The 11,427-nt window shown below is 38.2% G+C and overlaps 1 protein-coding gene across 1 annotated transcript; it reads right to left on the bottom strand.

The window, feature by feature from the left end:
* Positions 1-1,064: 1,064 nt before the first annotated feature.
* Positions 1,065-9,525, bottom strand: LOC137195026 (glutaredoxin domain-containing cysteine-rich protein 2). Its single transcript, XM_067607105.1, has 5 exons — positions 9,115-9,525; positions 8,443-8,626; positions 7,377-7,486; positions 4,113-4,340; positions 1,065-2,302 (listed from the first exon to the last, which is right to left on the bottom strand). The coding sequence occupies exons 1-5, from the start codon at positions 9,169-9,171 to the stop codon at positions 2,129-2,131; spliced, it is 753 nt and encodes a 250-aa protein (XP_067463206.1). The 5' UTR covers positions 9,172-9,525; the 3' UTR covers positions 1,065-2,128.
* Positions 9,526-11,427: the final 1,902 nt, after the last annotated feature.

The following is an 11,427-nucleotide window of genomic DNA, read 5'->3' as shown; positions in this document are numbered from 1 at the left end:
CTTTGCCTCGGAGCATAAGGATAGTTGTGAAAAATGCCATTTCAGCAGCAACTGCAATATATCCTATGGCTCAGTACAGTTCATATTTGTTTAGAGAGCAGGTAGGCATATGAGAGGAGGCTGTGTTACTTTATTGTTTTGGAAAAGGAAAACCAGGGGCTCCATCAGCACACATCTGCACATAAAAGTGAAACAAAAGCATAACAAAAAAATAACACATTCTGTGTGGTTAACATTGCTATCTGCTGCTTAAACCTTGTGAGGAGAATTTATGGTGGATTAATGTAAACCTGGAAGATGCTGATGTTGCCACAGAAGAAAGGCATAATTGCATGACTCTGATCACTCAGAGCTGGCAATTTGAAAACTAATAAAGCCATTTTGCTATTGAGGTGATAATGTTTAATTTTGTTTTTCCTTTCTGCTAAATCATCCTGAAATGGCATAATACAAAATATTGTGGCTAATTGCAGTTGAACTGAGGTGTAATGACTAAGATGTAATGACTAGGAATTGTTGCATTTGTCTTTATGGTTATGTTTCATTTTGTTTGAAGCTGGTAAAACACTCAAACAAACATTCCCAGCCCATTGTAAAATGACATCAAACGTTTAAGAAGTGACTTTCACACATTACAGTTGGAGACGCTGCTTTTATATTTATGATGCAGCTCTGACAACAGCATGTTCAGATTAGTCTAGATTGCAGTCATAAAAATCAAACATGTTTGATATGATAGTGACACTTCTGACTGATATAAAGCTCAGTAAAGAAGTAAGACTTGAATCCATGACTCAAGCACACTGCTGGTGAACATAAGCTGACTGTGTATGAGCTTTACTATTTTGTGTCAACTAGACTTGCTACATTCAATCTTGCCATTTCAGTCTTCATGGGCAGTTGGGGCTGTTGATGTGCAGAAATAAATGAAGAAATATACAATGCATCCTGCTTTAGTCTGAGCCATATGATAATCCAGTGTTTATAACAACAAAATAAATAAAGCACAAGCTACACTTTAAACCAGCAGTTGTCAGGCACAACAAAAGAAGAGGCATTGAAAATTAAGTAGGTGTTTTATTTCATTCATATACCAAAACTGTCTGGATAAAGCTTTGAATCAAGTTCGAATGGCAATAACCTGAGAATGAAACTATCAATTAAAAAAACATCTTCATAATCACATCATTTAACCACCTAAACTGGCCTACAGTACTGCTGTCATCTATTTAATGGTTCTCCTTTGTCTTCTTATCTCTATCTCATCTTTACCTCTTTCACAAGTGAAAAGTTATTAAAGTGATAGTCCACCCAAAATTGATATATTTATACTCTGTAGGCTTGAAATGTGGTGTAAAAATGTTGTTGCTACGGTCAGTTTGAATTCACATGGCTAAACACTGCTTCTGCATCACGCTACCACCTTTCTCAAAGCAGTAGTGCATTTATCCATGTCATGGTGGGGTGCACTTTAATTATAATCTCATCATTTATGCTGTTACCATTTATTAAACAGTCTCTTTTTGTCTTGCTCACTCTGATCTCTCACTTGGTCTGTATTTCATTTTCTCTTTTTCCATCTCAGACTCTTTTCCTTCTCTTTTGAAACAAAAAAAAATGAAAGCATCAATTATCCTCATACAGTACATCATGCTGAGATATAAAAGGCTTCATTCTCTCCGGCGAACAGAGAAGGAAGATAGGAATAAGGCAGCTTACCAGTAGATAAAATGAATGCAAAATGTTTGCATCACTTTAATTTAAATGATAACTCCGTTGTAGAACCAAGGTTTTTATCAAGGAGAGGGGCACAGATGCAAAATAATGTGACAACAAAAAAGTGATTATGTGTTTGTGTTATCACAAGCCATGTTCACTGCACACAGTAATTGTATTTTATGATTTTGTGCCTGCTGCACAGTCACAATTCCCCTTTCCAATGATGGCTTATGTTTCCTAGTAGTGCTTCGAAACACCCCACCAAGAACATTTTGGATTAGAGCAATATTGCCGCTGAGACAATTCTGACAAACCGATAGCGCATCGGACACACTCTTACTCATAGCTACACACTCTCATTCTCTCATTCACTCTCTGTATGCCAAGCATGGATGTCAGCCAAATGCTGCTATTTGCTGGAGCAGGACTGGCATTTCTCCAGACCATGGGGGTAGCAGGCCTGGCAACGCAGATCACTGATGGACTCATTGAAGCGGTTGGCCAGCATGGACAGCTTGCTACCGTGACACAGAGAGCATGGAGCGCAGCCTGAACCGCCACAATGCTGGCAGCTGTCGGCCTCCTGGAGACAGAAGAAACACATTAGAGGAGAGAAGAGGAGGAGGAGAAAGAGGAGGTGAAAGAGAGGAACTGTGAGGTGAAGCAAAGGGTAAAAAGGGGAGGAAGAGATGGGAATGGGTGAGAAGGGCAACGAACATAGGAATCGAGCTTGAGTTAAGTTGGGCAAGTTCACAGAGAGGGGAAGTTTTGTCAGCCATGTATATTAGATATCACATCAACTGTATCACACAGCTATATTGAATACTAATATCTGATTAGTCATTAGAGGTTAGTTTGGGATTTGTTACTTTTGAATAAGATACAATACATCTGCTTTGTGTGAGAAACTGTTTTTAAACATTTTAACATATTACTCATTTTTACACACCAACTGTTTCAAAACTGATTAACTTGCAACACCTTAAGCCATGTTCATAAACAGCCAGCATTAACACAGCTATTTAGTTTAACGGGCCTGCCTGCTGGCAAACAATAAACAACATTAACAACACAGAGGATTTTTTCAGATATTATTTTCAATCCAGTGTTGTAGCTGTGTAGCAGGATTATGTTGAACCAGCCAGTCGATTTTATAGCCAGCAGGTTATTAATGCAAAATTTACAATAACAAGAAGCTGCTTGTAGATTATTGACACCATGAGGATAATCACAAGAGATGTGCAATAAGAATACCATGCATCTAAATCTTTCAAATGACTGGATGTCGTGATTCACAGTGAAAGCTCTGCACAATGAGATCTGTAGATTTTCCTAAATAAACAGGACAATAATTCTGGAAAAATATGATGCTTAAGTTAAAAGTGTAATTTTTTGATACTTCAGGTGCTACAAACTAGATGCCATTCAAAGTCAGTAACAGTGTTGGAATAATAATCCACTCAAGACTCTTACACAATTCAAGCAGACCACTTAATGCTCTACAAATAGCATGTTAAAAACACACATAGTTGTGTGTCATTATAGTCCACGACTGGATAGCCACATGGCTGCAATAAAGTGATTGATTCGCTATATTGTGATGATAAGCTGTTGTAGCGACTGTAGAAAAGGGGGTAAACAGATGCAGAATTTGTGCGCATACATGCAAAGTAGAAATCAAAACCGTGTGCTAGAAATAAAGACAACGAAAGATGAACTACTTTGAAGTTTGAGAAACAAAGGCAAAACATGATAAAGGAAAGAACGTAACAAAGAGCAGTGAGATTGCTAAATAATGGGGGGAAAAAAAAAAGCTGAGAATGAACTTTTTTTTCAAGAGGCAGAGGAAAATGAGAAAATAACGAGAGAGGTGAGAAAAGGATAGAGGGAGTGCGAGGAAGAGAACAGTAATCAGCAAAGGAGGTGAGAGGGAGGGAATAATAGTGAGCCGGGTATCCTTGCAGGCTGATAAGTGGCAGGCAAATGCTGCAAGGGCAGAGTAAAACTGTGGACTCATCAGTATCTGTTCACAGTTGACAGATAACACTAGGACAACGGGATGGTGGTTGTTGCAGCGGGAGGGGGAACGAGGAACAGAAAAGAGAAGGGGTAGAAATAAAGTGGACAATACAAGGGAACACGGAGGAGATTGTGAGATGAGAGCAAACACCCCTCTGTTAACAGTTTCAAATAACAACAGTATGGCTGCACATACAATCCTGCAGTCTCTTAAAAGCAAAGAAACAGTCAGGAAAGGATGGCTGAAAACATATGCAGAGAGAGGGGAGGGGAGGGGGGGGGGTAACATGGTGAGATTGAGAGTACCAAGCAACAGAGATGGGGTAATAAAACTCTACTGCACCACTGAGAATAATTTGGCCAAGCACCATTACCTTGGTGTCTGTGTTGCTGATCTGTTTCTCCTCCTTCTCCTCTCCCTCCTGTGTACAAAGCGCTTTAGCCCTCCTCCTGCTCCCCCTCTCCCTGGCCTTTGGGTATCCCTCCAAGTCCACAGGGGGCACTACATGGTGCCGCAAAGCTTCAGGCTTCCTCGGTGGTGCTCTGATGATGCGCAGATTGCTGGTGTAGATGATTATCTTGCCAAAGTCCAAAACTGAGGACTGAAGGAAACAGAAAATAGAAAATATTGACAACATCTGGTGCATCCAGATGCAAGATTAAGTATTTTAATTATGCTCTGCTTGTGTTAGATATGTCCTATATTTCCCAGATTTCATTCCAGCAACACTGTGAGAGAGTGTGCCCACTTCTAGCTGTTGCCTTTACAGTATGTGTGGGTGAGAAGAGGTTTTCCAGTTGAACGCATGCTGAGGAGTCACACTCCTTGTGCAAAACTAACATGCTTCATATGCTGTGTTCTGGTCTGTTGAGGCATCTGGTGGAGGAGAAAAAGGATTCTAACTCCTCTTTTAACACAGATTTTTCATCTGCATGATTGTCAAACACAATTATCTGGAGCCTGGAGAGATGCCGAGAAGCCCTTTGATACTGGCAAAAATAGGATCTATTGATGTTTATTTATTTATGTCCTCATCCATTCATTGCACTTATTTACTTATTGCATTTCACTACATTCGGTTATCCATGGGAACAAAACAACCACATTGGTCCAGAGATGAAATGCACATTACTAATAACTATTTTTTTGTTATGGGAATGTACAATAAGAAACCTCCACCAGCAGAAACAGTAACTTCTTTCCAGAAGCTGTTGCTCTGTACTAAATAGCTGGACTGTACTGTTATCAAACTGAACTTTACATTTTACATCCCTCATTTAATCTTTGCACTTGTCACTCAAATTATCAAACTGGACTTTACTTCGTACATGGCATTCCACCTCCGCTGTTATATAATTTAATAATTTATTGCACATGTCACATTTAATTTTTGCACTTGTCACTTTCATATATTTCATACCCTTCATTTCTTCCTCTATAGCACAGTCCATGTTTCTTTTGCACAGTCAATATTTAATTTCAAGTTTTATATCCCATTTCACAACTATTATAATTCTATTCTGTAAATAGATTTTGCTTTTGCTATATTTTCATTCTTTATTCTTCTATGTTGCATTTGTGGGAGAAAACACCAAGACAGATTCTTTGTATGCTTGCATACTTGGCTAATTAAACTGATTTGGATTCTGAATATATGTACTATAAAGGGCAGCATTTTGTCACCAAGGACTCAGTGGTATCTTTGCTAATCACTAACAGCATTTCTGACTTTTCCAAATTTACTTTCTGTTAAAACATCAAGAAATGAAACACAGATGAAGAACATTTTGCTTCAGTGAATCTCTCTTATTATAAAACAGACAGAGGAAAGCACTAAAGGCGTATAGCAAGGAAGTCAATAGACCTTGCACAATAGGGGTTCTCCTCTAGCACCACTGTGCCATTCTTTCAATGATGCCCACTAATTCCAGATTGCTGTCATCCACTGATAAATGTGATAAATACTGGCCTTGGTCACCAGGACAAGCATGACTTTGTTTAGAGGATAAAAGAATGAAGCTGACACTGAGCCAGCAGGCAATGTAGCTGACCTCCCTCTCAGCACGCTGCACTAATGAAGCCACTGTCACAGCAGCTCAGTAAAAGTGTATTTCTCCTGTCAGATGAACAATTTTGTTGGTGTTGTTGTTCCTCTTTAATTGTTGTACCATTTTCTCTGAGCAGCAGTTGATGTTTTAATTACCCAAGGATCTGTCTCATTTTCTATTTTAAATCTTGATCACTTATTCTGTTCTAAAGTTGCATGAATTAATTATCAAATTACTTTGTGTTTGCTGATAATTGTGTACATGTTTATTTTGGTGTTTCTGTTTGGTTTTCAGCATATGTAGACGTGCAATGCTCTGTGGGGTTTAAAAAATAAAAGCCAATTCTTTCTCCGAGAAGCTGTGATACTTTCTTATTATCATTCCTTTTATGTAAGTATGTCCAAAGAGACACTGCATACTGATTATGCTCCAAAATTAGTAATTTACCATTGAAAGAGTGCCACAAACTCCTAATTATAATTTAAGGTGTTAAAAGACTTCTTCTGTAGGTGTTGTTGAGATAGCAAACAATAATTCTAGCATAGCATGTATAAATAAGTACACGTTGAACTGACAATGTTTCTTTAGTGCTAAATTGCACTTGAAATTAATACAAAGTACAAATAATCCAAAGAGCCTTACAGGAAAGATAAAATACATGAATCCAATAAACTTCACATGCCACCATGCACATAAACACAGACACACACTGGATCACATCAAGTGGTCAGGCACAGTTCAAATTCAATGATGTTGAAATGTGTTTTACTCTGTTTAAACTTTCAACAGACTAAGAAGACACAACAGAATAAGGAGGGGAAATGCTGAATTCTGGGAAGCTACAGAAAAGGCTCTGACACCATTTGATTTTCCCATCAATTTTTGTGCTCATTTGATTATATGATTTTAAGCTATTAGAGTTCGTGGAGAGGAAATCAAAAAACCATCTTGTTACCCTTTAAATAAAAATAGATGCAGTACATGAACTCAGTTACAGTTTTTATGAACCTCATCTTTTTTAGAGATGTTGAAATTTCAATCTCTCATTATAACTCAAACAGTGCAGAGAGGCCCATGCCCTGTGTTAGACTGGGCATTGGGGGTGTGCAGGTGTGCAACGTCAGGGCTGGACCCCTGGTAGATGGGGCACAGAGGGAAAGAGGGCACAATCAGCATAAATCTATCACAGGTGTCAAAATTAGGATATTGCTTCTTTGACCAGATAATAGACCTCTATTGTGAGGAAAAAGATCATTTGTTTGCTATTTGAAAAGGGCAATTCGCACACACATAAATTATCATCAGGATGTTAATGATACTGTTCTGTTTCAGTTTAGTATCACATAAAATAAACCATATGTTGCCATGATGGGCATTTTAATTAACACACAACACGACAATTGAGAGATTATTTTTCCAGTTCATTTGAACTGCACTAACAAATTAATTAAGGCAATTAAGACACATCTTACCACTTCACATTCAGACAGTGAAAACTGACAGTTCTATTGGGGAATCATTTTCTCTCTCTCATTTTGATTAATATTAAACTTCAGCAAGAATCAAAACCATTGAGCTGCATTGCTTACTTTGGCATCTCCATCTGCTTCGTCAGTCTTGCCTGCAGCAGGCTTGTAGCTTCCCATTCCTCTGTACACGTTTATCCTCTGGGCAATGAGCCCTGTTGGAGGATAGACACCTGGATACAGAATAAAATATGTTCATGTCAAGGTAGAGTGTGAACCTGTACCAGAGATTTCAGACTCAACTTCTGGTTTAATCCGCAAACAGCACATACTTTTTACTATTTTTGGCAGTCACGCTAGTCCTCTGAGGACTGCAGTGATCAGTCAACCCCATTCATAATTTATCAGTTACCAGTTTCTACCTACCTGATTGTCACAACCCAGACTAGCTGTGTTAGCCAGCATAGCATCCCAGCTAATAAATGTTGTGTCTTACTGTACTATATGCTAATTATATTTTAAAAATCTTAACAAGTATACCAACATAGCTCAATATTTGAGCATTTCCACAGTTTGATTGATGTCTTGCATGTGCCTCTATGATTCCTTGCTTGCTAACTGTGAGGTTAATAGTGAGCTATATTTTATTTTAGCTGCCATTCTGACTGCATCAACACTGCAGAAACAATGTGTTTCTTATACAACTGGATGAGAGAACCAACAGTTTCAGCTCAGCATGGGCTACTTCTCCATCAATAAACAAACAATGGCTGGAAAAGGATACTGTATTTACTGTATATAGAGCATGCTGATGTTGTTGTCAGTATAATGTAATCTTGAGATGTTCACCTTAAACATCATAAAGATTACTGTGACACTTGCTACTTGAGATGTTTGAAATCACACCGGCAGTTTTTGTATGCACACACAGTAAATGTAAACACACTAATGCATAGCCATTTTCATTAGTGTAAAGCAAAAACATGCTCAGGCGACCGTGCCCAAAACAATCTCATGCAAACCACTTCACCGCATAGGCTGGAGTACCATATATAAATGTAATGTACGGATTTTGTTGGTCTCCATGGTTACCTGCTTACACGCAAGCCCTAACAAACAAACCTCAATGCAGTCATGCATATTAAGTAAGACAGTCAGTACAGGATGTTACACAATGATAACAACCAACCCTGTTGGTCCCCATGAGCATCCTCAAATCCACAGAGCTGCTCCATCTCAAGGTGACTGGGTGGGATCTTGCGGTGGACGAAGCTGTGAGGGTATTTCTCCTCTGGACTGTCCAGCTCCTGACCATCCTCATACACGTGCTTCAGGACCCGACCACTGTAGGACGATGCCAGCTTGAACCTGACCTGTGGTTTTGAGTTAAATGAGACATGTTTTTACTCCACTCCTCTAAAGGTTTTTGCTGAGAGGAAGCATTGACATGTTAAGTACTATATGGAGATAAATTTGTATTGCTTGCTAGCATAGAAAAGAGGATTTGTGAGTTGAAAAAAATGCTGTTTGATCTGACAAGAGAAGTGCATACAAACATTTGTAGCATGTCAACATACAAGCTAACATCCAGTCTCATTCTCACCTTCAGTTTGCAGTTTAAAAACATCACATGAACTTAGACAAAGAAAACTATGTTCAACCTCAACAGCTTCATCTAGTTATGTGCTAAAATGTAAAGTCAATATGCCACTGATAGTAAAACTATTGCATATAACAACCATTTAAACAGAAATCTTGGTACCTAAATTTACTTATGTTGTATTTTCCTCAACAAGGCGCATTTATAAAAGTACTTCAAAACCCATCAAGTTGAACAAATGTGGTCCCATAAATGACTCACCTTTCTGGGCTTGGTGCCTTCATAGCGTTGATTCAGTTTTCTCTGGAGTTCCTCCATGGTGACTGATTGAGGAGGGGACGCAGAGGAAGTGTCAGTCCATCCAAAAAGCTCCTTACCTGGGGCAAATTGACATCAGTTGGACACCGTGGTGCCTGGTGTGATGAAAGGATGTACGGATGGATGGATGAAAGAATGGATTGATATGCAACTCGATGGAAGCACGGGATATGAGAGCCCGACTGAAAAGCTGTGTGTAAGGAGTGGGTGGAAGACTAGATAAGATAAAGCTCTTTCCGTGTTTCCTGCTTCTTGAGTTTGACTGTACCTGCTGTTTTAAGGGACCCACCTTTCTGGCTCCCCATGTTAAATTATTCACAGCTAGATCGTGTGTACAAAAGCGTGGTTGAGAAACCAGAAGCTCCGCCATCAAATAATTATGATCACCAGAATAGAAGGCAGTAGAAGCCTGTGTGCAGCTCTGTGTTTGTGTGTGTAAGGAGAGAAAGAGAGAGTGAGGCTGTGTGTGTGTGTATGTGTGTGTGTGGGAGTTGTTAGATAGTTGTGGGACTGCCAGTCTTTGGACTGGAGCCGAGTGCATCAGTGTTGAAAAGTAAACATGAGAATTTATGTCTGCCGTTGTCACACTGAAAACCCTTATCAAAACTCTAATCAAAATATATACTAAGCTTAGAGTTGGATCAGAGTGAATTTTTGCATTCCTAGTGTGTTTCTCTGTATCGTTCATATGTGTGTGTGGTTGAATGTGTGTTTCTGTGTGTAACGGATGTGTCTGTGCAAGGTGAATAATATAGTTCTTAGTTGAGTGCTAAAACGTCAGAGTGTTACTTCATTACTCAGTGGAGTCTGAGTCAGTCTCTTTAAAAGTCTAGTCTAAAGAGTCTACTATAGGGAATCTCAGGTGTTTAAAACAAAAAAAGATTATTTCATATACCTAACTGTCTTTTCTCAAGAAGACAGTGCACAGGGACCTTGTCTAGAATCAAAGAAGACTGAAAGATAGATCAAATAGACTTACAGCACAAATGAAAGTCCTTTATGTAACACTGACAAAACAAGAGAAATAAACTTCAGTACGGACAAAAAAACTTATCTGTAACTTGCAATATCTTGTGGATCTACCCTTAAATGTTGTCATCATTTCTGGGGATGATGCTTTCAAGAAACATTTTATATAAAATTCAGCAAGAGTGATCCAGTATTTGCAACATTTCCTCTTATAGGCACCCAATGTACTAAATGTAAATGACTATATATAAAGTAAAATGAAAAATATTTCAGCTTAGATGGGTAACACGGATAGAAAGAATATTATATTTTTACTGAACTAAGTAAAACTGTACAGTTAAGTGAATTAACTTACAGAAAAGCATTTAATTTTATAAAGAAATCCTGGAAAGCACACAATTAAACTGTTCTCCATCCTAATTCTACAGTGTAATTATGTGAAGTGATGAGTCATACAATTCGTGTTTTAACTAAATTACCATTTGCTAAGTGTTTCTCTAATCTAGCGTAATGGCTTTAATTATTTGGTCAATTACTATCCTTATCTTGTATTTAACTTTCAATAACCTACTAGTGTGACAAATAGGAAGTGTTACCATGCATTAGACAGAGTGTAAAGACTCATAGTGTGGTACAGTCATATTAACTTACCTTTAGTAATTATATGCAGAAACATTAGCCAATTCAAGTTTTAATAAACAATCATTAGATTCATACTTTATAACTCATGACATGAAATTGTGAAATGAGACTTTATCTCATACACTAGCATGCCAGTGAGCAATTTAATGAAGCCAAAGCATGCATTTCATACAGGTGAAATCATCTTTCAGTCTTTTATGATGAAAGTAAAGATAACAAATATGAAAACTGACTTACTGTTCAACCATGGCCACCAGTAATTGAGAGAGCAGAGTAGCCTTTTTTTGATGCTGTAGGAAAAACACAGGTGCTACTAATAGCATTAACTATGGCTCTGTTCTATTCAAGTGTCCCAGTAAGCCATGGATCATTGTCACACTGGAACAATGAGCCAGCATGCATAATACCAGGACCCTGAAACTGAAGCAGCTAAATGGAATTCAGCCATAATTACTTTTATAATTTACACCTGTGCTTTTTATACTGTGACATTATTATACTCAATAAGCTGAATGAGATCAATTTTGACCAAACATTTGTACTTTTACAGTCAAATAACTTTTGTCAGGAATCTTTCCTTTTGAAATTGAAATGCTTACATGTAAAACATTTTATGGAACGAAAAAGGAACTCACCGTCTCAGTT

Source organism: Thunnus thynnus, chromosome 13 (assembly GCF_963924715.1).
Source record: "Thunnus thynnus chromosome 13, fThuThy2.1, whole genome shotgun sequence".
Taxonomy (NCBI): Eukaryota; Metazoa; Chordata; class Actinopteri; order Scombriformes; family Scombridae; genus Thunnus; species Thunnus thynnus.
Note: the sequence above shows the minus strand (reverse complement) of the source record. Positions and strands in the feature narration are given on the sequence as shown.